A 24730-nucleotide genomic window follows, 5' to 3' on the forward strand; every position below is an offset into this window, starting at 1 on the left:
GAGCAAGCAAGTTTCTATCAAAAGTTTTGCAAAATTAGTTGTTTAAATAGTGAAAATCAGCAAATTGGATGGAGTTAGGAGCGAGTGCTTAACCTGCCAAACATACGAGAATTTCCCCTAAGTAATATTTTTTAGATTGAATTATGATGTAAAACACAGCTGAAAGGAACACCAAAACTCTGTTATGCACCTAAATGAACTCATTGTAACTTGATTATTCACAAATAAAACCGAATTGAATTGAATTGAATTATCATCGCAAAATGTTTTTTTTCTTGCTAAAATGTTTGGTTTTCGTCAATTCTTACATTTTTTGAAAACTAATGATTGCAAAACAACTGAACTAGTGTAAAATGCAATTTAAAACACCTTTTCCATGCAATTGTTGAAAGTATGGCTTTTTATTTCAATATTTATATTTTTTTATTTTTTGCCCCCCCCCCTCGATCCAGGCCAGAACCGAGGGACAAAAACTTTGAAAAAAATTGCATCGGCTTATTGTCAATCAACCTGGACTGAGGAAAACATGAAAACTATTGATTTAAAATCAAACTGACAATTAAATAAAAATGTCTAGTTAGCAAAGCTTTTGCCACATCAAAAAAGCATTTTTTTAGGTTTTTAAAATTCCGTACAAATCCGTAATATGCAAAACAAAATCCGTACAAAAATTTCAGAATGTTAAATATCCGCGAAGAGAGTCGAAAATCCGTAAGGTAAGGAAAAAATCAGTACAGTTGGTAGCCTTACGTATGACCCAAGGATGCCAGACGAAAGAATTATTAAATTAATTTTTTTTTTAAATATCTACCGAAATGTACTTCGTAATGTAAAAATGCTATTTTTAATGGATTTATGTAACTGTAAATTGATATAATTGAATTTTAGACAAATTCACATACATACACAGATTTGTTTACAGACATTAAAAAAAACCATGTGGCATCCCTGGTATGACCCCTAAACTGCCATTCTACGCATAATTGTCCCATGTTCAAAAAAAGTACAACTGAGAAAAACGCGATTGAAATTTTAAGACCGATTTCTGTGTTTCTACGCATAATTGTCCCGTGGGTTCCTATTTGCCCTATGTATATCTAATCACCCCAGTTAGCAGTTTATCATCATTATTAGTGATTCTTTTGCTATAAAATAGGTAAACAAGATAGAATGCTAAGTAGCTAAGTTTTTTTTGAAAAGGACCAATAAACCAAATTTCCAGTTTTTGCTTTTTGGGTGTTTTTGAAAACGCCGTGAGTCAGGGGTATTGAAAAACACCCAAAATGCAAAAACTGAAAATTTGGTTTATTGGACCTTTTCAAAAAAAAACTCCAGAACTAATGATTTCGTGATAGAAAATACTTTGTGGGACAATTATGCGTAGAAGTTCAACGATGGGACAAACAGACTTGGTGTTGTTTTAAATGAGTTTCCGAACAAAGCACCAGATTTTATGTGTTTTTCTTAACCCTTTCAGGCCTGATGGGTCATATATGACCCATACCGAAATTCGGTTGTATAAAATCACACAGTGCTCAAAACATATAACATTGTTCAGCAAAGTTGTAATTTATGAGTTGCTGTACCTAGGAAAAAATGTTTGAGTGGTTGTTAATGGCCTTTTGGCGACCTAGAACATCCTGAAAACCTGAAATTTGGAAACTTCAGAAAATGTTGAAGATAATTCAGGTTTACAACGATTTTTCAAGGCAAATGAAGTTTAGTTATTACCAGTCACATCCTCACGACCATTTGGGACCACTTCGATCCCTTTGGATCTCTTTTGGGATGATCTAGGTCCTCCAAAGTGTCCTGGAATACAGATCTTGGAGTCTACCGCCGTAACAACACGATTCTACCAAGTTTCCGATTATGGTTCATATGCAGTGATGTCCCTGGGACCCTTTGGCAACACTATGAGCTATGTGGGTCACTTTTGGGATGTTCTGGGTCCTCCAAAGTGTCCTAGAATACAGATCTTGGAGTCTACCGCCGTAACAACACGATTCTACCAAGTTTCCGATTATGGTTCATATTCAGTGATGTCCCTGGGACCCTTTGGCAACACTATGAGCTATGTGGATCACTTTTGGGATGTTCTGGGTCCTCCAAAGTGTCCTGGAATACAGATCTTGGAGTCTATCGCCGTAACAACACGATTCTACCAAGTTTCCGATTATGGTTCATATTCAGTGATGTCCCTGGGACCCATTGGAAACACTATGAGCTATTTGGATCACTTTTGGGATGTTCTGGGTCCTATAAAGTGTCCTAGAATACAGATCTTGGAGTCTACCGCCGTAACAACACGATTCTACCAAGTTTCCGATTATGGTTCATATTCAGTGATGTCCCTGGGACCCTTTGGCAACCCTCTGAGCTATGTGGGTGACTTTTGGGATGATCTGGGTCCTCCAAAGTGTCCTGAAATACAGATCTTGGAGTCTACCGCCGTAACAACACGATTCTACCAAGTTTCCGATTATGGTTCGTATTCAGTGATGTCCCTGGGACCCTTTGGCAACACTCGGAGCTATGTGGATCACTTTTGGGATGTTCTGGGTCCTCCAAAGTGTCCTGGAATACAGATCTTGGAGTCTACCGCCGTAACAACACGATTCTACCAAGTTTCCGATTATGGTTCATATTCAGTGATGTCTCTGGGACCCTTTGGCAACACTATGAGCTATGTGGATCACTTTTGGGATGATCTGGGTCCTCCAAAGTGTCCTGAAATACAGATCTTGGAGTCTACCGCCGTAACAACACGATTCTACCAAGTTTCCGATTATGGTTCGTATTCAGTGATGTCCCTGGGACCCTTTGGCAACACTCGGAGCTATGTGGATCACTTTTGGGATGTTCTGGGTCCTCCAAAGTGTCCTGGAATACAGATCTTGGAGTCTACCGCCGTAACAACAGGATTCTACCAAGTTTCCGATTATGGTTCATATTTAGTGATGTCTCTGGGACCCTTTGGCAACACTATGAGCTATGTGGATCACTTTTGGGATGATCTGGGTCCTCCAAAGTGTCCTAGAATACAGATCTTGGAGTCTACCGCCGTAACAACAAGATTCTACCAAGTTTCCGATTATGGTTCATATTCAGTGGTGTCCCTGGGACCCGTTGGAAACACTATGAGCTATGTGGATCACTTTTGGGATGTTCTGGGTCCTCCAAAGTGTCCTGGAATACAGATCTAGAAGTATACCTCCGTAACAACACGATTGTACCAAGTTTCCGATCATGGTTCATATTCAGTGATGTCCCTAGAACCCTTTGGAAACACTCTGAGCTATGTGGATCACTTTTGGGATGATCTGGGTCCTCCAAAGTGTCTTAGAATACAGATCTTGGAGTCTACCGCCGTAACAACAAGATTCTACCAAGTTTCCGATTATGGTTCATATTCAGTGGTGTCCCTGGGACCCGTTGGAAACACTATGAGCTATGTGGATCACTTTTGGGATGTTCTGGGTCCTCCAAAGTGTCCTGGAATACAGATCTAGAAGTATACCTCCGTAACAACACGATTGTACCAAGTTTCCGATCATGGTTCATATTCAGTGATGTCCCTAGAACCCTTTGGAAACACTCTGAGCTATGTGGATCACTTTTGGGATGATCTGGGTCCTCCAAAGTGTCCTAGAATACAGATCTTGGAGTCTACCGCCGTAACAACAAGATTCTACCAAGTTTCCGATTATGGTTCATATTCAGTGATGTCCCTGGGACCCTTTGGCAACACTATGAGCTATGTGGATCACTTTTGGGATGTTCTGGGTCATCCAAAGTGTCCAGGAATACAGATCTTGGATTTTCCCACCGTAACAACATGATTCTACCAAGTTTCCGATTATGGTTCATATTCAGTGATGTCCCTGAGACCCTTTGACGAACACGAGAAACCAATCCGCGGACGTGGAAATAAGTGAGATTGAGGGGAAACCTCGTATATTTTTGACCCATATATAGTTCGATACCGATCATATAGCCCAATTTTCAGCTCGAATTTTGCCTGAGACTATGTTAGCGAGAAGAAAGTTGCAGTTGAGGCATTTCTCCGTGTATTGCTACAGAGTTTTTCAATGCTCAGATTCAGCCGCCCACAGATCGTTCGAGAGATTGAATGTGTTGGGTTTTGGGAGGTTTATGACTTGAACAAATTCAACTAACGCTGCAGTCAAAATCCTCCCTCGACCGCCACCTACCCCTTTTGCCTCGACAAATGGGATTCAAGCCATCCTTTCGCTTACAAAGCGAAACCCGCCAGGAGCTGGCACCCTTTAGCATTACTAGACTCCAAGAACTGTATTCCAGGACACTTTGGAGGACCCAGAACATCCCAAAAGTGACCCACATAGCTCATAGTGTTGCCAAAGGGTCCCAGGGACATCACTGAATATGAACCATAATTGGAAACTTGGTAGAATCGTGTTGTTACGACGGTAGACTCCAAGATCTGTATTCCAGGACACTTTGGAGGACCCAGAACATCCCAAAAGTGATCCACATAGCTCAGAGTGTTTCCAAAGGGTTCTAGGGACATCACTGAATATGAACCATAATTGGAAACTTGGTAGAATCGTGTTGTTACGACGGTAGACTCCAAGATCTGTATTCCAGGACACTTTGGAGGACCCAGAACATCCCAAAAGTGACCCACATAGCTCATAGTGTTGCCAAAGGGTCCCAGGGACATCACTGAATATGAACCATGATCGGAAACTTGGTAGAATTGTGTTGTTACGACGGTAGACTCCAAGATCTGTATTCTAGGACACTTTGGAGGACTCAGAACATCCCAAAAGTGATCCACATAGCTCAGAGTGTTTCCAATGGGTCCCAGGGACATCACTGAATATGAACCATAATTGGAAACTTGGTAGAATCGTGTTGTTACGGAGGTATACTCCAAGATCTGAATTCCAGGACACTTTGGAGGACCCAGAACATCCCAAAAGTGATCCACATAGCTCATAGTGTTGCCAAAGGGTCTCAGGGATATCACTGAATATGAACCATAATTGGAAACTTGGTAGAATCGTGTTGTTACGGAGGTATACTCCAAGATCTGAATTCCAGGACACTTTGGAGGACCTAGAACATCCCAAAAGTGATCCACATAGCTCAGAGTGTTTCCAAAGGGTTCTAGGGACATCACTGAATATGAACCATGATCGGAAACTTGGTAGAATCGTGTTGTTACGGAGGTATACTCCAAGATCTGAATTCCAGGACACTTTGGAGGACCCAGAACATCCCAAAAGTGATCCACATAGCTCATAGTGTTGCCAAAGGGTCTCAGGGATATCACTGAATATGAACCATAATCGGAAACTTGGTAGAATCGTGTTGTTACGGCGGTAGACTCCAAGATCTGTATTCTAGGACACTTTGGAGGACCCAGAACATCCCAAAAGTGATCCACATAGCTCATAGTGTTGCCAAAGGGTCCCAGGGACATCACTGCATATGAACCATGATCGGAAACTTGGTACCATCGTGTTGTTACGGCGGTAGACTCCAAGATCTGTATTCTAGGACACTTTGGAGGACCCAGAACATCCCAAAAGAGATCCACATAGCTCATATTGTTGCCAAAGGGTCCCAGGGACATCACTGCATATGAACCATAATCGGAATCTTGGTAGAATCGTGTTGTTACGGCGGTAGACTCCAAGATCTATATTCCAGGACACTTTGGAGGACCCAGAACGTCCAATAATGAAATGTAACTTTTTTTTGCCTGTTTCTGTTTACTCATGGAAAAAATGAACTACTGGTACCAAAATTGTAGATTAACACAGCTCAGAAAAATTCAGGCCTGAAAGGGTTAAGCAGTATCAAACAAAAACCAAACTCACCTATCAGCGTCGGCCGGCTCCTTGTGGTGCAGGTTTTGCTGATGGACGCTGCTCCCAATATCTTTAAACTTGTCGAACCAATCCAACGGTGTCCGGCTGGCACTCCGCAGTCCACTGACATCGGAGAATCCGTTACTGCTAACCTGTTGCTGCTGCTGCTGGAGATGGTGCCCGTTCAGCAGCAATGAAGCTGCCGTCGTCGGCTGAGGGCTCTGCGAACTCATGTGGGAATTGCTGCTGCTGTTGTGTAGGATGCTGCCAGTTGCATTGCTCTGCGAAGTGGTCCAAAGATGGAAGTTGGTCGTTATTTAGTGTGAAAACCCGTCTTTTTTTTCGTCGCGTGTTGCATATTTTTCCAAAGGCTTGACATCCCGCGTAGATGCTGCTGGCCTGGGTTCGGGGTGTGGCGCAATATATTTCATGAATTATTAATTACGTCATAAAGATCATTGATGGATGATGAAGTGCCATTAGTCATTCTGACGAGCTGAGACGAGATCATCTCGGCTCAACCAGCTGTATACACGTAAAATCCGAACAATTTTTCAAAACAAAACTCTAAAGTGTGACTGCCGAGTGATTTGTCTGTTTTTGAATAACAAGTTTCAAGCAGTTTGACAAACATCAAGGTCGTCTCACAGCTATTAGGCTTGGTCCAGGCCACACGTGTGCGTAGGTGAACGCATTGAGGGGTGATCTTGGTCTCTTGAAAACTCAATGGTCATTGCCGGTGTCATTGAGGCCGTAGACGTAAGTGTCCATTTTGGCTACTGTGTGCCACGGTGGTTGCCGGCAGCTGGTCGTCTCACAACAATAGGCCAGGCCCGGTACAACTGGGACAACTGGTACAAAGGAAGATCAATTACTGGCACTGGTTTTGATGTGGCGTGACATTGCTCGAGCATTTTGCTTTGTAAGTCAGTCAGTGAAATAAAAACTACTTGAAACATTGTTTTATGATTCGATTATCCAAAGTTCTCTGAAAAATGTTGTATTGCCGAAGTCCTCTACTTCGTCAAGCAATTGTATGTTTGGTATACATTCTTGATAATTTTGACTGTTTTTCAATCAAAATACCTATTTAAATTTTATAATTTTGTGCTCTGGAAAAATTGTAAAAGATCTGCTTATATCAGATTTTTTGCTATTCGGTGTTATTAATAACTTAGTTTCATTGAACCGACTAAGTACTTTCTGGATATCCAATGCCCAGCTCAACTCACGTTCTTCACAACCCTCCCGGCCATTGCAATTAACCGCAAATTTGAATTATCTCGTTCTGTCCTGAATCATTCGTTCTCGAGCTTTGCGCAACAAACTCTGGCACCGAGCTGCTGCTGCTACTAAACATTGTCAAGTTGTGCCCTCGGGGCCCCGAATCTCATGGACAACAACAAGCCCTGGCGTGGCACACGTACACCCGATTTGCACACACTTACCAATAATCTACTAGAATTTATGAGCGGTTTGTGGAACTGCTGATGACTCGAGAAGCCGTTGGTCGTTAGTGCTGACTTGGTGCTGGTCGTTGTGCCGTTGCAGATCTCGGAATGCAGCGTGGAGGAGGACCAGCGTGACGAGGTCGTTTGGACGGTTTGGGCGCGGACCACCTGGAGTGAGCCGCCGGACGCGGTCCGGGCCTGCAGGACCTCCATCTGCTTTTTCTGCGTGTGCTGGGTGCTGCCGTCCGACGAGGACAGGTTCTGTGAGACCATCTGCGGGAGGGGGAGAGAGAGAGAAGGGAAGAAGTGGTCACAAATCAATAAATCAAGTCGAGTAATTGAACAAGTCGTTAAAAGTGATCCCCGAGGGGACAAAACCTTCTTGTGAGGGAAAATCTTTACGATTTACAACCTTAAGTGTCTGGACTGAAGTTCCTGAAGGCCAACACGTGCCCCACCATCATTATTACACAATAAGAATTGACCATAGTCAAAAGTGCCTCTTCCTGGTCCCGAAAACCGGGGGTTGCCCGAGGTGAATTTTAATTTGTCTCCATCTCCTCTAATATAATATTTATGGTGCGGCAAAGGCAAATGAAACCAACGCCGGCTTTACGATTTGTTCGTGAACAGTGAGGTGACACACGTTATTACTCCGTAATGACTTTCAGGTGACGGCAGGCGCACGGCGGCGATCTTGCTTTGAGGTGTCATTTTATTGTGTGACACAATCTCGGCAAATTTTGTGACACCTCGTGTTTAACGGGAGAGATTGATGGATTCCGTTGTAATAAATGAGCATATTGATTCATATGTTTCATTATTTTTAGATATTTCAATATCTTACAAAATTCGATAGCTATCGATAAAATGTTTGATCCAACTTAAAGTATTGTTTGCAATCATGATCATTTTAAGAATTCAATGCACTATTAGTCATTCCTATAGTCCACCCCATTCCATTAACCCAACGCTAAAATCACCACAAACTGCCCCAGCTCCGAACTCCATCATTCATGCGCAGCGCGGAACAGAAGCTCAGATTTTATGGTCTCCTGGCTCAAATCGGTGACAATCTAATCGCTCTCGACCTGGTAAATTATTATGCAAATTGCCTATCGCGAGAAGGCCCCAACCACTTCAAGTCAAAGCAGCCATTAAACATAGATATTTGCGGCGCCTCGACATCTTAACAACAACAACGACGAAAAAGTACTATAAAGAATTTGTACATGCTCTACAAGCTGGAAGGTAAATAAAATTGAAATGGTTTAATAAAGGCGCCGCACCAGAGCTTGCAGCTTGTCTGTTTGAACAATTTTCGTGTAATTTTCCAATCATTATCGCAAACCGCGCGGTGCGGCTAGAAATCGGTCAAAGTGACTTAAATTGCTAGTTTCACGCAGCTACCGTGTGTTTGTGAGTGTGTGGTTTAGTTAACCTAGGGATACGTGATTATCTCTGTTGGTTGACTTGGTTCTTGCGCACCTAATGGGGCGCTATCTAACTAATTCAATTAGCGCCATTAGATGGGTTCTAGAACGAGAACAAGTGACTGTGTTATACAGAGAAAATGTCTGCTCAATGAGGTTATTGTGCCTCCCACAATTGTGAAACACCTGAATTTAATTGATATTTTCACAAAAAAAAGTTAAACATCACTTAGCTTGAGTTTTATTGGTTTCAGAGTGTAAAGTATTTTTTTTGTAAAAAATATGTACTCCTGGAGAGAAAAAAAGCTTGTTTACATCGTAAGAAAAAATTGTTCCGAATTTGTGGATTTCAAGGGTCAATGTTTTTCTTTAAAAACTTGATACAAAACGTAAAAATGTACAGCCGGTCTATACATCAATCGAAAGATCGCAAGAAAAGCTTTCACATGAAGGGAAAAGCAAATCATTATGTACAATTATCGATTTTCGTTGATTTGTTGAACATTGGCAGATCTGTAAACTGTTCCGAATATGAGGGATGACTGTATGGGACTCCAAACCGAGTCAAACTGTGACAATTTTGGCACATACATACATCCAGACACACATACACGCAGCCATTTGTTCAGTTTTCGATTCTGAGTCGATATGTATACATGACTGGGTCTACGAGCTTTCTGTGAAAAGTTCAATTTTAGAGCAGGAGTATGTCTTACTAGGGTGGAATCTAGTTATATGGAAAAATTTAAAATGACAAAAATCCAATCAGCAACACATTTTTTGGGTCCCTTTTAGGGTCCCAAACAACCTCCCAAAATTTGGGAGCGATTGGTTAAGCCCACGATTGGGGCAAAGCGAATGAAATTTGTATGGAAATTACTATGGGGAAACTTGAATTTTCACATTTTTGAATTTACAAAAATCATGTTTTATTATTTTATGAAACTAGCACCGTAGAAGTTTAGCCCTGGATGCCCTGAACAACTCTCCCGAAGACAGTATGGTGCTAAAGTGCGTCACAAAAAAGATACAGAGTTTTCAAAAGTAGTGTATTGAAATAATAAGTGAAACTCACATCTTCTGCCAACATTGCCGAAGGAACCATGAAATACAAAATAAATACGATTGTTCTTATATTTTGATGAGCCTTACGTAAAATCGATATGAAGAAATGTTCAGAAGACATTATTAAGTTAAAATGCACCCCAATTCCTCAAATATATTATAGTTTACGAAAGTTTCCACTTGACTTGGCAGTGTTGGCAAAAAGTATGATTTTTACCGAGTATTCCGAAATGACTCTCTTGAACGCTCTGTAACTGTTGTTAGAAGCAAGCACAATACTGTCTTCGAGAGAGTTGTTAAGGACATTGAGGGCTATACTTCTACGGTGTTAGTTTCATAAAATAATAAAACATGAATTTTGTAATTTCGAAAATGTGAAAATGCAAGTTTCCCCATAGTAATTTCCATACAAATTTCATTCGCTTTGCGCCAATCGTGGGCTTAACCAATCGCTCCCAAATTTTGAGAGGTTCTTTGGGATCCTAAAAGGGACCCAAAAAATGTGTTGCTGAAGAAACCAATTTTCGATTCCACCCTTATGTCTTATCTGAGTAAGCAAGGCAAAAAAACTGTCAAAACACTTCGATTTGGCTGTTTTCAAATATATACGCAAGATGTCGCAAGTCAACATTTAGGACATCCGAGCCGGAACTGTTGATGTTATCTGAAAATCAACATAACTTTTGAACAACTACACAGCAAAAAATGTAATCCAGCTGCGTGTAAAAGGCCTGGGTGTAAAATTAATGTTGCATTATTTTAGGAATTTCTATGTAATATTACACTCTGAAATATGTAGCCCATCAGTATGGAAAATCTACTTGACCGAAATGTCAAGCTCATATATGCGTTTATCCATAGAGTTATCTACGTGTGCATGTATTGCGTGTACGTACACGAAAAAGATTGAGGTTAAATTTTGTCCGGCCAGCAAAATCAAATGGTGCGCTAGTGTGCGTACGCGAAACGTCATAAAGCTATATTGATGGCCGTGTGGGCTAAGGTGCCAGTCCTTTCTGTTGGTCCTTAATCTTCAAGCGATTTGAATGTTTAAATAATCATTTATAGTTCCGTAGTAACAGTTCAATAGGGCAAATCTGCAATTGTAAACAAACAGTCTATCCCTTTTGCTCAAGTGACAGTTCACGCCAAGTAAAAGGGGGATAGACTGTTTGTTTACAATCGTAGATTCGCCCCATTGAACTGTTACTACGGAGTTGTTCTGAAACTTCCTTGATTTTTAAAGCTTAGATTAGCTAAAATTCAATAGAAATTCCATTAGTATTCTGAACACCCGCTTCCCTCGAACCAAAGCTCACATATTATCGTACCGAGTTTCAGTTGTTTCCCGCGAGTTTGACGGCTATTTTTATTCCAAAAATATCACCTTCCCGCAAAAAAAGCATGCATCATCCCACGCATCCCGATAAAGGCCGTGGCCCAAACTGGCCGCAATAAGAAAAATAAATAAATAAAAACACACGTCAACATCTAGCTCATATTAAAACAGCACAACAACACCTGAATCGTGCCCAAAGACTGTAAACAAATGATGACAACCGCAATTTTGCTTTCGAGCAGAAATTCTGACTTGAGCTCTTTTGGGGCCAAACTTGGGAGCTGCTCTATGACCTGCCCAAATTTGGACACCGGACCTCACTCCACCAAATAGCGGCTGCATTTATATTATACAGGTTTTTGTTTTCGTGGGGTTGCTATGTATAGGGTTAGCTGGGGTGAATGGGGACAGCTTGAGTTGTTGCTGAATTGCCTGGAGGTATGCAACCGATGAAATTTGATATCTTTGTTTATTTTTTTTTAATTTGAAGTAGAGCTCAACATTTCCATAGTAGTTTATGATCTGTTTTCGCCTCACTTCCAATTTGCCACTTTGTTTTCAAATTTGGAAAGTTGATTGACGTTCTTTGTTATGCTAAGCAGCGCGCGGTTCATTTGCTAGTCCAAAAAATCCACCGCAGAATTTCAGCTCCTTGTGAAAACACATGCTCGGAGCTTTTGCTCCACAATGCGTGGAACTGTTGAGCAGATTTGGGCAAGGAATGTCCACCTGGTTCCGGGCCAGGCCCCGGCCAGAATAGAGGCGGTAGCATGACATGTGTTATTTTCATAGAATTTTGCCAACTTTGAAGACACCCCCGACTTGGACTGTTTTCGGCGCGAGTGGCCGTGACCGTGCCGGGGGGCCTCACTAAGTTTGGACTTCCTCGTTTTGTGACATGATTAATTGATGTTTGAACTGGGGACAGGTTTTGTTGGGAGTTGGTATGGTTGTATCTTTAGTTTCTGTAAAATATAGTAAATTCGAATAGAAAATCATTACCCCGAGGAAGGTATTTTAAGAGATTTGGTGTCTTAGGCAAAGTTTTAGGATTGAATTTTAGTTTTAATTAGCACTTGCGTTATCAATCCTACGAGTTTACTGTTGTAGACGAAGCTTAATAATTTTGTATGGTTTAATTATTTCCTCTTAGGTATTTGTATTTTACAGGAATTTGCTTCAATTCAAATCATTAATTTTATTTATTCAATTCAATTTATCAATTTTACAGGAATTTGCTTCAATTCAAATCATTAATGAAAGGGGATCCATCGCCAAATCGCGATAAAGTTCGCAAAAACTAGCGAAAAATGTCGCTAATTTCTCAGCCTGCACAAAAATTACCTAGAATCGCTAATTTTTTTCGCTGGTTTGGAAACCGATGAAATTCTACCAAACCAGTGAAAAAAAACACTGGTTTGGTGAAAAATGTCGCTGTTTGGGGGATCAGTTTTGCTAGAATCAGAAAATTTTCTCGCTGGTTTGGAAAAAGCGGCAGGGCACCAAAATCAACCAGGAGATTATTGTACTGGTTTTGGGAAACAATTCGCTGGTCCAGCGGATTTCTTCACTGGACCAGTGTTCTTTTACGCTGGATCAGCGTTTTCTATCGCTGACGTCCGGTTTTTTTCCGGCGGGAGCAGCTCGTACCAAAATCAACCAGGAGATTATTCTACTGGTTCCGGCAAAAAATCCGCTGGTTCAGCGAATGTTTCCACTGGACCAGTGTTTTTTTTGCACTTGATCAGCGTTTTTTATCACCGACGTTTGTTTTTTTTTGTTTTGGCGGCAGAAGCCTATGCCAAAATAAACCAGGTTGTACTTACTTGCCACAGCACAAACTGTTCCGCGGCCATGGTCAAGTTCCTCGCCTACGATTCTTGCTGCCACCTGCGACAATTTGTGCACTCATCTATGCAGCAGTACAAATACATCTCCAGCTTCACTGCACCGTATTTTTCTGCTGCGAGAACTTTATGGAAACGTGCTTCTTTTCATTGAAAAGAACCCTCACCTGTTGAGTATGTATTTTAATGCTGAACACTTGATGCAGAACTTTTTCATGCTTTTTGTTTTGAAAAAACCCTAAAGCAATTCGATTGCCACAAATCGCTTCCGAACGTGAACAATAACAAACATTTATGACGGCTGTCGGAAGGATGTGTATCAAACCAGCGAAAACTTTCGCTGGAAAAGAAACCGTTTCGTAAATAACAAACCAGCGAAACCAAGTTGCTGGATTTGATTTCGCGCAGCCACCTTTTTCAGCGAAAAATTTCGCTGGTTTAGAGAAAAATTTCGCTGATATCAGCAAAACCAACCCAGCAAAATTCGGTCGCTGGTTTGGCGATCGATCCCCTTTCCGTGTTTAAGAAATAGGCTTGTGAAACCCAATTTTCACACATTGTCGCAACCACTAAAAATAATGTTGGCGCATTGAGTGCCATTTTCAAGAATTTGACACTTTGTTTTTAAAAACCGAACAATCGCACCACACAAAGCGCCACTTAATCGCTTCGCGACTTGGGCAATCATCGGAAAGGTGAGAAAACGTGTTTTTTCCTCTGCTTTCAGATGAACTCAAGCCAAACCCCTGGCAAGATTGTTTCTCGGCGCTTCAAATAAGCCATCGCCGCAAAAGGGAGAGAGCGGGACGCCGAACTCATGTCTGGTTGCGTTATTACTATCATTATTGGCGCTCGATGATGACAGTGAGTGGACAAGATGATAGTTATTTGACTGTTCCAAACGGGAGCCCGGCCGTCTTCGTATTAGTTGTTGTTGGAAGTCCATTGCAATTATTACGACCGCCATTACCGGGGCTGAAACATCGAACTTTTCGCATCTCTTGGCCTCGACTTGGTCGTTTGGTTGGGAGTGGCGGCCTCCCCCTTTAAGTCGCGGCCACCAACTCGTCGTCATGACCGAGTGATTTTACGCCGCTTTTATTACCATACACCCCGCTACCTGAAGTTGCACTAAACTGGGTAAAAACACTAGCAATTTGCCATGCAGCCGCGGAACCTCCCAGCTGTAAATGAGTGCAATTTTCATTTTACGTGGAAAATCGAGAGCGTTTCGCTGTGAATTGCATGGAAAAGTGCAGGGTAAGGTAGAAATACTCTCACTTGCACTTAAGCACTGAAGATGAAAGTGAAAACGAACTTCAATGTGTTCGAGTTGTTGAATGATATACGTGGAAACATAAGTCGTATTAGAAGGCTCGAGCTTTTTTCTCAGAATTGATTTGTGAGTCAATTTTAGTTTGAAGTTTGTACACCGGGCCTACATGGATGCACGTGAGCCGCATTTTAATTTTTATGAAAATTTCGATGGTTTTTTTTTTAATTCTATTGACATATCGATGCCATTTTTTTAATTTTCAAGCTTTATTTGGCTATGTCTCAGTAACCAATTGATTAACAAAGTCTAAAAAGGATAGTTCGGCTTTTCAAAAACATTTGTTTTTTTCATGGGAAATCTTTAAAAAAAAATCAAATGGCAAAAATATGAACATTTTTTCAAAAATTTTGACTGGCAAACCATGTTTGATAGAAAATTTGTTTTGCCTTCCTCACCTCAATGAGGAAATGCTATAAAATCACTCGAAAAATGAACTTCTTTACCTCGAACCTCGTAGACCCACCTTCACGTATACTTTTCGACTCAGAATCAAATTCTGAGCAAATGTCTGTGCGTGTGTATGTCTGTAAGTCCGTGCACCGAAAAATATGTACACGATTATCTCCGGACTGGCTGATCCGATTTGGACCGTTTTGGTCTCATTTCATCCGTCTTGGGGTCCCACAAGACCCTAGCTAATATTATGAAGTTTAGGCAAGTACTTCAAAAGTTATGCAAAAAAAACGATTTCAGCTAAACTTTGGAAGATTGTAAAAAGGGTGGTTTTATCAGAAATCATGTCATGCTATATATTGTTAGAAAGGTATTTGATATATTGTTGAAAGGTATCCAGCGGGTTCAAAAGATTGAAGATCTGACAACCCCATCAAAATTTATGAGCACTTAAGGGTCATTTATACATTTTTTTGAGACCGGATCTCAAATATTTTGATGAAAAAGTTGTCCGAATCTATCATGTGACCCATCGTTAGATAGGTAATCAAAAGACCTTTCCAACGAGCTCAAAAGATTGAGGATCTGACATACTATAAAAAGTTACTTTAGTGTTTTCATATACTCTTTTTTAATGTCCGATCTCAGATAAATTGATAAAAATAAGTTTGAGACTGTGTAGTGTATTCACTTTATGAATGTGAGGAAGGCACCAACCACCTAAAGGTGAATTAAGTAACGTTTTTGAATATAAAAATTATTCTAAATTATGTAAACATCACTATCCAAACAAAATTCTAAGAATCATCTTTAATAATTTATCGGATCATTTTTCATTCAAATCTAGCGACGTAGATTCACTGTATACTTGCTTAGACATAATGAAAGACCAGTCGGCAAATTTGGCAAATTCGGCTTTGTAATGACTTCTTTTGGAAAAGGAAATGCATGTACCATAAGCTGGGGTCAATCGGGACACGTGGGGCGAATTGGGACAGCAGTTTTAACCATGTTGGAGCACAACATTGTGATTTTTCTGGTTGGTTTCGGTTAGAACAGACTCAGACCAACTATTCAGACTGTAGTCCCGATTCGCCCCAGATTACGGTACAAAGTTTTACCTAAATAAAAAAAATAGGAATAACTCTTATGTTTAGAACTTAAATAAAGATACCAAATGTTTTTTTCCTAAAATATAAAGAACCATTATAAACAACTTAAAGAAAAGAATCTGTCAAAACATTGTCAGTGATATTAAATCACAGACAACGGACGAGCTAGAACAAAATAATTTGAAAATCGTGACTGAAAACATGGCGGGTGATATACTAACGCCATCTCAGAGTCTATTGCCCGAGCAGGGGTAAATAACACGGGAATACCATATTTTGGTATTACTTGGTATAATAACAAATACCAAAATGTGCCCTTGGTTGCCCAGTAATAGATGGTATAATACCATGAAATCATACCAAAAAACTGTATGGGGAAGACCAAAGCAATACCAAAACGTGCCATTCCAAGGGCAAATGAATACCAGACAAATTACAACTTTCCGGGTAAATAAAAATCTCGTTGGACAAAAAACAATGAGAATTCTCTATAGAATTACAACGAGAATTCAATTTGGCTAATGGGATTGCAATGAGATATGGGTAGAATTTTAATGCTATATTTAAATTCTTCGAACAGGCAGGAAAACGAAGTCTTGCTTGGAGAGCCAAAAAATATCAGGTAAAGAAAAGTAGAGGATTACTGGAATCGAACTCATGACAGGTAAGGTGCAGACACCATTTTAGCTACCCGTTTACCAACTGAGCTATCAACGCTTGTTGAAAAAAGGCTGCTGCTGCATCAACATGTTTTAGCTGCAGGCAAAAATATCAGGAAATTCAACGAAAGAGAAACAAACTAAACCAGAACGAGAAAGGCTATAGCCCAGGCAGCGTGGCATTTTTCGTGAGATTTTTGAGGATGCATGATTCCAACTGAATAGGATTCAACACAAATTCAATATTAAAAGGATTTTAGAACGAAGTTCGAATACCACATGCATACCAACATTTTGGTATTGAAAGAGTTATTTCATCAAATTAACAAAGATTGACATTATTTTTTTGAGTTTATCGATTATGACGCAAAAGGCACACAATGTTAAATAAAATCCATTCTAAAATTTAATTTTTTTCACGTTAAACCTATTGTTGTCGTAAAGTTAATCGTCTAAATATATTAATGTTTTTCTTATCAATTTCAAATGTATCAGCATACTTTTAAGAATGTTAAACATCATTTAAAATAGTTTTTTTTTTATGAATCACCTTTATTTTATAATATTTTTATTTAAAATACCTTTACAATACCAATGTATGGTATTCCTTAATTTATAAAGATCATAAAATGACTTTTTTAGACCAAAATAAAATAGTTGGCTTTAATTTGGAGTAGATTTGCGTTTTTAAGTATATAAGTAAGTAACAGTATGTCAAAATTCGATATTTTTCTAACATTTTCTCAATAACAAAACAATACAAAAATTTGGTATAATACCAGAGATTGGTATTAACTTACACTTTAGACATTTTTTCAAGGGCTCGCGAAAACCAACATTTGGTATTGATACCATTGAATGGTATTATTTTGCATTTCCCTTGTTATTTACCCATGCTCGGGGCCACTTGCAAGAATAAGCCTGAATGTAGACTGTAGTGCACAACAGATTTTGCAGAAGCCACATTCTGATTCTCACCAACTTAATTTTGATGATGATTATTTAAATAAATTTGATTTTTGCTCTGACATCAATTAACAATTATCTGAAGCGATACTCAAAATAATTGCTTTCGAATTTCCAAACTATTTTTGATTTACACGTCAATTTTCTCGACGGCATGAAACTTTTGATGAGAATGAGAAAATGCCCAGCAACCACGTGCTTTTCAATGTTGTTGTTTACACTTGAGACCAAATAAAAAAAAACAAAAATTAAAAACAATTTTTTTTGGGAAAGTTCAGAAAACTGCTCAATTTGTATGTTTCTCACTTATATTTATTAGAAGTGTCCGAAGCAAAAAAAGAAAGAAGAATATAGGATAATCGTTGAGAAACTGATATTTCTATGTATTTTGAATGTTTTTATTTTTAAAACAGAACAAATCAGTTTGTTTATTTAGTTACTGAACCAGAAATCCTCGCACCTTTCCAATATTAGCTCCCACTTCGATGATATTTTTTGCCAGCATCGTCGTCAGCAGCTCCAATCGGACGTTGAGATCCGTCGTTAACCCCTTGATCGCGACATCCCACAGAGCGATCTGCAGCTGAGTCACGGAAATTGCCATCGCTGAACAGGCGGCTTGCAGATCTTTCAGGGAGCTCCCAAAGCGCTCTGGATTTGTTTGAGTCAGATTATTGGTTGTAGAAACAGCGAAATTCAGCGAGTCCAGAATGACCGATGTGCTTTCGTTAATCATGCTGACTTCTTTAGTGACTTTGGTCAGTTGCAAAGCTTGAATGACCTTTTGAAGATTTTCACATACTTTCAGTGCACCTGACAGAGTTGTTAGGACTCTGTCAATTGAAATTTGAGGTTGTTGAGTAGATCCAAACTATAATTTGAGTTAAAATTATTGTTTTGTTCAATTTGAAGATTTACACTACCTCCAAGACAGCAAATATTGTGAGTAATAATACCAGCAACTTCATTTTGGAGACACTCCGAAAAAACTGATGAGAAGCTGGCTTAATTTACGTTCAAAAATACTACACTAACAAGAATACGACAGTTTGATCAGGTGTTTGCCAAATTTATTGCTCAAGACTTTGTAATCATTACTTCAAAGTATTGTTTAATCAGTTTATAGCTGACGTCAATGGTTTCCTTAACACTTGTTAGTTTGGATCGAGCTCGAACGTCAAATTTCCCCCCAGCGGAAATCACTGGCAGAGCTCGTTCCAGTTCTAGAACCAACCTCGTGCTCGTGTTATGAACAATCCGGATCGCCGACGTAATCGTCCGATACTGCTGGAACTGGGAGTGCTGGAGCAGTGTCTGCGTTAAATTGGCCACAGTGTTCAACATTTCAATGGTTTCATTCACGGTGCGTGCCACCAACCAGGAGGACTTAAACTGACCGTCCCGCAAGCCACCCTGGAACTGTCCCTGCAGTCGAACCAGGGCCAACAGTGCGTCACCAATCTCGTCCTCGAGCTGACCAATCTGAGTACCGGAACCGTCCTTCAGCGGTACGATGGTGCCGAAGGTGAGCTGGAAGTGAGCGAGTTTTTGGTAGATGGTTCAAAATACAATCGAATAATTGTGGGATTTTCATACCTTGGTTAGTGCAAGGAGAGCTAGCGAAACGATCGCGATCTTGTTCATTTTGAATTGATACTGAACTTGAAATATTGAATTGGCTGTTTGCACGCAATTTATTGAATTGCAAAGAGTGTTGAAGATGTTTTTGCACTTATACACTGAAATCTCAAATAAATCGATATGAATCATTTAAATTTCTGTCAGCTTTCAGAACTGGTATGGGAATGACTTTGTTTGACCAGCTGATTCTCTACAGTATTTTGCAGGCAAACGAAAGGTTTTAAAATATTTTTATCATTTAAATAGGAAGGAACTGAAATGTTAATAAAAAATGTTTTTTTTTTCAATGTTCATTTTTCAACAAATCTTATATTGTTGCTTGGATAGGAATTTTTATCTGTGGAAAAATTCGACTCTAATCAGGGTAAAGGTAATGCTAGCTAAAACATTAAATGCGTTTTGTTCAAATTTTCAATTTTCATTTTAGCATGAACAAGCAAACTATTTGATCTAGTCAAACCATGCGACGTCGTCGATGCGACTGTACACAGAAAAAAAAATCATGGTAATATTACATCTGGGAAGGAGTACATCTTTTATGTCAGAAAAAAGGTGTAATTTTACTTCTGGAAATGTGTGATTTTACCACTTTTCTGGTGTAATGTCACTTTTTCAGTCTAAATTGAGGTAAAATTACATCATAAAAGAGGTAATATTCAACCTTCCAAAATTAAAGCTTCCAAATTTACATTATTTTTTTCTGTGTAGTTGAAAATAACTGCAAATGAACTGAACTGTTGATCTGTCGGTGTCTCGCGCAGAGTTGAAACCAGAAATCGAAATAAATATATGTATCAACCAACATACACTTTATCGAGCCAACTCCATTTGGCATACAATAAACCATTATCTGACTAAGCCACCCTTTTTTTTTGCTTGAAGCCGAGACCTAGCCGACCGCATGACCGTTGCTTGTCAGCAAATGTAAATTAATTGCAACCTTAAACCGATCCAAGATCTGCGAAAAACTGCTCACCGCTATAGCGAATTCAATTTGCATTGAACAATGGTCGAGGGGGTAGGGTGGTTCCCCGATGTGCATCGTGTACTTGAAGAAACATTTCCAACGAACCACTCCAGCATCCCAGGACCGCGGGATAAATCTCTCATTGTTCCGGCCGTACAAGAGGGGAGCTGGCTTATCTACTGCACATCATACACTCTTGTCTTGAGCGGAGACAAAAGTGCAGTGGCGTACACAGGTAATCACTAAATTGTACGTATTTATTAGGGCTGAAGCCTTTGAGATCGGCGGCGTGCTAAGCCGACAACGGCGGCGACGAGTGCCCTTCAACTCACTTGAGCTACTTGCTGAGCGTCGTGTAGCAGAGGGGGATTACGGAAGCTGCGCGATGTGGCGTCTGTCAGTCGACTTTTGTCTGTGCCGACAATGGTGGAATAAGTTAGGGAAAAAAAAGATTGCGAATTACTAACTTAGGTAAGAAGGAATTAGGATACTGAATGAAATTTAATTCTTTTAATTTTTTAACATAAGCAGTTTCCAACTTTTTGGCTCAGTTCCTAGATATTCTAGGAGTTTAATCTCATCTAGAATGCGATTTTACATAAAGGATTTTAAGTTTTTTTTATTTTTTCATCTTTACTGAGACTTCTTCAACGATTTTGATGTTTAATAATATTACAAAACAGAAGGAATACAAATTTATCGTGTTTCAGAGACAGATGCATCCGATTTTTTTCAGAATAAAATTTTTGAGTAATGCTATGCAATTTTTTCTCAAATATATTTTTCTTTTGGGGTATTTTCTTACCTTTCCGGATAGATTATTTTTCAATGTGACAAATTTTCATTTTAGCGATTTTCAAAAATAGCTGAAAAATTTTCATTTTTGAAAATTTTAAACATTACCTTAAAAATTTAAATTATCAATATTTCGAAAAAGCGTTACTCAAAACGATAACCATTTGAACCAAATCTGGATTCATATAAAATTCTACAGAATAAATTACCCAACAAAAACACACTTTTGACACACTTTGGAAATATTAGCAATTGTTTAGAATTTCACAAATCGACCGTTAATTTTTTTATTTGTAGAAAACTTTCCTAGTGTCTATTTTGCTTCATTAGTTGCTTCAGACAAGTCTTCATAAAATTTGGGGACTGCCTATAAAAAAATCTATGAAAACATTTGAAAAACTGAATCTTAAGAAGAGATTGTGTGATCGATTTGATGTCTTCGGCAAAGTTGTAAGTTATGATTCATTAAAAATAGTTGCATTCAAATAAAATTTTCTCATTTTTTAAAACAACTTTTCATCACAAAAACTCGATTTCTTAAAACTTTACCCAAATCGATGTTTTAAGACAAAAGGTGACATCTTTTGAGCAACAACGTATGACAGTCGTTTTGTACTTTACCAAGTTAAGATTTTTTTTTAAACTGTGTTTTGGAAAATATCGAAAATGCACACAAAAAATAATAAAATATTTTAGGATGTAAAATTTAATTTTAAACTGAAAAATACTTTTGTAAAATTTTATGTATAGCCATTTATAGGTTCAATTACTCAACAAATTGTCTGCTTTCATTTAAACAAAAATGTCCTTTCTTGTCCATCTTTAAAAAAAATCGAAGAGTTGAGAAAATTCTCTACAATTTGCTTTTTTGGGCATTATTTATCCAACCTTTGGTTGCTGAGATATAACCTTGCAAAGAATAGAAATTACCAATACACTCAGCCGGTGGTCACTTTTTCGTTTGACACTTTTTAAGTTTGTACCCCGTTGGTTAGGCAAAGGTTGGTCAAGCACACGTTTGATAGTGTGTGTGAACTCCGTGTAAAAGAGGTGTCAAATTAAAAAGTGGCACCGTTCGTTTGACAACAGTTTGTGTCAAACGATTGGGGTTTGAGTGTAATAACTTTTTATGCTCTATTTAAATGACCCTCAATTTTTAATCGATGATATCTTGGAAACCAATGATCACATTTTCAATGTTAAGCAGTTAAACTTTTGTGAAATTTTCTCAACTCCTTGAAAAAATCCCGACGTCTTGCCAATGGGCTTAAACCATACATTGGATCACGCTGATTTATTCATTTTTAATCAAACATAGGATTTAAAATGTGTTATTTTTTAATTTTTTTGGGTCTGCTGATCGGAAAATGATAAGAAAAAAAATTTCATAAAAGATAAGGAAAAAAAACTATTTTCCTTGATCCATTAATTTGTGACAGGAGCTTAACTGTTAGAAAATTTAAAACTTTTTTGGAATACTTTTTTGAGGATTAGTTTTATTTCATGTAATTTTTATAAAATTTCTTGTTATGTTGATATTAGAATATTTTTTGACAACCAAAACGGGTTCACAAACATTGAAAAGGATTTTACAGGTAAGTCTTTTCTCAACAAATCTCTCACGACAAATTATATTTAAGATCGATTCACCTATTAAGCCAAAAATTAAAAAATGCATGTAGCATTAAATATTATTGCTTGTTTTAAATATTTTTCCAAAGATAAATTGTATATATCTGATAAAATATAGAGGTCTCACACAAGAAATATTATAAAAATAAATTTGGAAATAAAACATAGATAATTTTAAAATACTTCAGAAATATATTGAACGAAAAAATCTAAAGGAGGTATTAGACTGTGGCTAACAAACTCGCACTTTCTGAAAGTTTGACAGTTTACCTGTTTTGTTTGTTTGTCTGCATTTGTTTGTAAAATACCATCCTGCATACATTCTGCTTTATTTGCGAGTTTGCCACAAACAAGTGGCTAACTCTAAAACACGAAAAAGTTAGATTGTGTGTTTGTCACTTTTTTAATAAACAAAACAATATTAAAATAACTGCTTGAAAAATAACAAATTGACCTTTTAATCTTTTATCCACTAAAATGGAAAAGTTCACTAAAAAAATTCAACTCCAAAAATTTATTTGAACGAGATGATTTTCACATCAACTGTCGGCAAACTAAATAGGGGAGTGTGGGGAGACTTGATCCCCGGGGACACTTGATCCCAAGCCTGAATCTCATCAGCATGTGGGTAAAACAATTAGCTTTGTTCTAGAGAGTTGTGCAAAATTAACTAAAACTCATTGTAGAAAACAAAGAAAAAAATTGAAAAAATGTTAAGATTGAGTTACACACATTTTTCTAAAACGAGCTGCCAAAAACTTCCAAGAGATCTTTTTTCTTTGTTTTAGTATGTATAGAAAGCACTCAAAAATTATTCAAAAAAATATTTTTTATACATGAATTGTTTGATAAACTTATCAACTCCAAAACCCTTACGCATTTGATGTTAAATTTATCGTCATACTATTTTTACAATCAATTGTTTAAAAAAGTGCGTTTAGGGAGACTTGATCCCTGCATTTTTACAGTCACTGGAATCAGCCTCAAGATTAATTAATTGGGCTGGGTTTTCATACATAGTTTTCATACATCCTTTAGTATAGTTGTATATAACTAACTGCAGTTTGAACCTTTTTTCAAAAGTTTTGTAAACAAAAATTTCCAGCTTTTGTAAACATGTTTATTTTTGGTCTAAAAAATAATATTTTAAGTTTTCAAATATTTTACATACTAAACTTGTTATATTTTGAACACAAACGTACAGGTTTTATGTTAAATTGCTGTAACTTATAGAAAATTAAAAGTTTGGATGAATAAGAAACATTTTGCTTAAGATTTCTTCAAAATGTTGAAAGGGGGATCAAGTTACCCCTAACATTTTTAAAATGCCGCTTTAAAATATTTTTTAAAACGCTTGGCATGATTCGAAGAGCTAATCTGATGAAATACCCTTATAAGCCAAACATAGATGAATGTTTAAGCTTTCAATTCATGCATAAAGTTTATAGTTTTGTGATAAATTGACAAAGTTATGTGCGATACAAAAAAAGGGGATCAAGTCTCCCCACTCTCCCCTACAAATAAGCACCAGACACCACTTCCCAAAAATCACCCACCTTGCCGTAGCTGTTCAGCGGTCCGTTGACCCAGCGATCCGCCTCGAGCCGGCCCGTCAGCAGGGCACCGGTGTTGGGATCGACGTGCTGCCACTCGCGGACCTCCCGCTGGAACGGACCACGCGACGTCGTCGTCGTCGCGGCCACTTCCATTGCGCTGACACTGTCTTCGACGAGAGCTCGGTTTGGGTCCAGGTGAGTGTCTACGATTGACACTCTCCTGTTTTTGAGGGAAACCTGATTTGCCCCTGCTGCTGCCTGGCGTCCTCAACTGGTTTTTCGGGACGTCCACTGCTCCGTTAGGTATCGCTCAAATGTCTATCTGGTCTGGTGAGCTCTTGCCGATCTAAACAAGAGAAAGAGATGGAAACGCGATGATTAGGTTTGGAAAGTTGATCTTATCTTGGAAATGAGCTGGACGGATTAGTAAAGGCAAATCTTTTCTGAATTTAGAAAAGTATTGGCATTGAGTTTGTAGTTTATGAATTAGTAGTTTATATGATGTACGTTGCATTTATTATTATTAATTACAATTCCAAAAAAATAAAATGCCTTACAAACCTCTCGTTTTTTTTTCAAAATAACTAGAGTGTTGATTTAGAGCAGTAAACGTGATCATTTATGATACGTCCATGATACAGCATAGTGGATCTGGGAGAAATTTTAGGCCAGAGACT

The 24730-nt window shown here is 38.5% G+C and overlaps 3 protein-coding genes across 7 annotated transcripts in view; all 3 read right to left on the bottom strand.

The window, feature by feature from the left end:
• LOC6036481 (serine-rich adhesin for platelets) overlaps positions 1–24730 on the bottom strand; it is a 129915-nt gene that overhangs the window by 36418 nt on the left and 68767 nt on the right. For all 5 annotated transcript variants that reach the window (XR_005277799.1, XR_005277801.1, XR_005277800.1 and 2 more), the window contains exons 2-4: positions 24054–24399; positions 7310–7585; positions 5871–6142 (exon numbers count right to left, since the gene is read on the bottom strand). Coding sequence is in view for 1 of the 5 variants with exons in the window: in XM_038257939.1 (XP_038113867.1) it covers positions 5871–6142; positions 7310–7585; positions 24054–24206 (701 nt within the window). In the remaining 4 variants the exon portion in view is untranslated. The remainder of the gene's footprint in view (positions 1–5870; positions 6143–7309; positions 7586–24053; positions 24400–24730) is intronic.
• Positions 17857–18431, bottom strand: LOC119767928. The gene is made up of 2 exons (XM_038257942.1): positions 18386–18431; positions 17857–18333 (listed from the first exon to the last, which is right to left on the bottom strand). Exons 1-2 carry the CDS (start codon positions 18428–18430, stop codon positions 17899–17901), a joined length of 480 nt encoding a protein of 159 aa, XP_038113870.1. The 5' UTR covers position 18431; the 3' UTR covers positions 17857–17898.
• Positions 18525–19114, bottom strand: LOC119767927. The gene is made up of 2 exons (XM_038257941.1): positions 19059–19114; positions 18525–18992 (listed from the first exon to the last, which is right to left on the bottom strand). The coding sequence occupies exons 1-2, from the start codon at positions 19104–19106 to the stop codon at positions 18540–18542; spliced, it is 501 nt and encodes a 166-aa protein (XP_038113869.1). The 5' UTR covers positions 19107–19114; the 3' UTR covers positions 18525–18539.

This window comes from Culex quinquefasciatus, chromosome 2, assembly GCF_015732765.1.
Source record: "Culex quinquefasciatus strain JHB chromosome 2, VPISU_Cqui_1.0_pri_paternal, whole genome shotgun sequence".
NCBI lineage: Eukaryota > Metazoa > Arthropoda > Insecta > Diptera > Culicidae > Culex > Culex quinquefasciatus.

Coding starts and splice junctions, on each gene's coding strand:
- LOC119767928 (XM_038257942.1), bottom strand. CDS start 18,430: ATGAAGTTGCTGGTATTATTACTCACAATATTTGCTGTCTTGGAG. Junction 18,334..18,385: donor CAATATTTGCTGTCTTGGAG/GTAGTGTAAATC, acceptor CTCAAATTATAG/TTTGGATCTACTCAACAACC.
- LOC119767927 (XM_038257941.1), bottom strand. CDS start 19,106: ATGAACAAGATCGCGATCGTTTCGCTAGCTCTCCTTGCACTAACCAAG. Junction 18,993..19,058: donor CTCTCCTTGCACTAACCAAG/GTATGAAAATCC, acceptor GCTCACTTCCAG/CTCACCTTCGGCACCATCGT.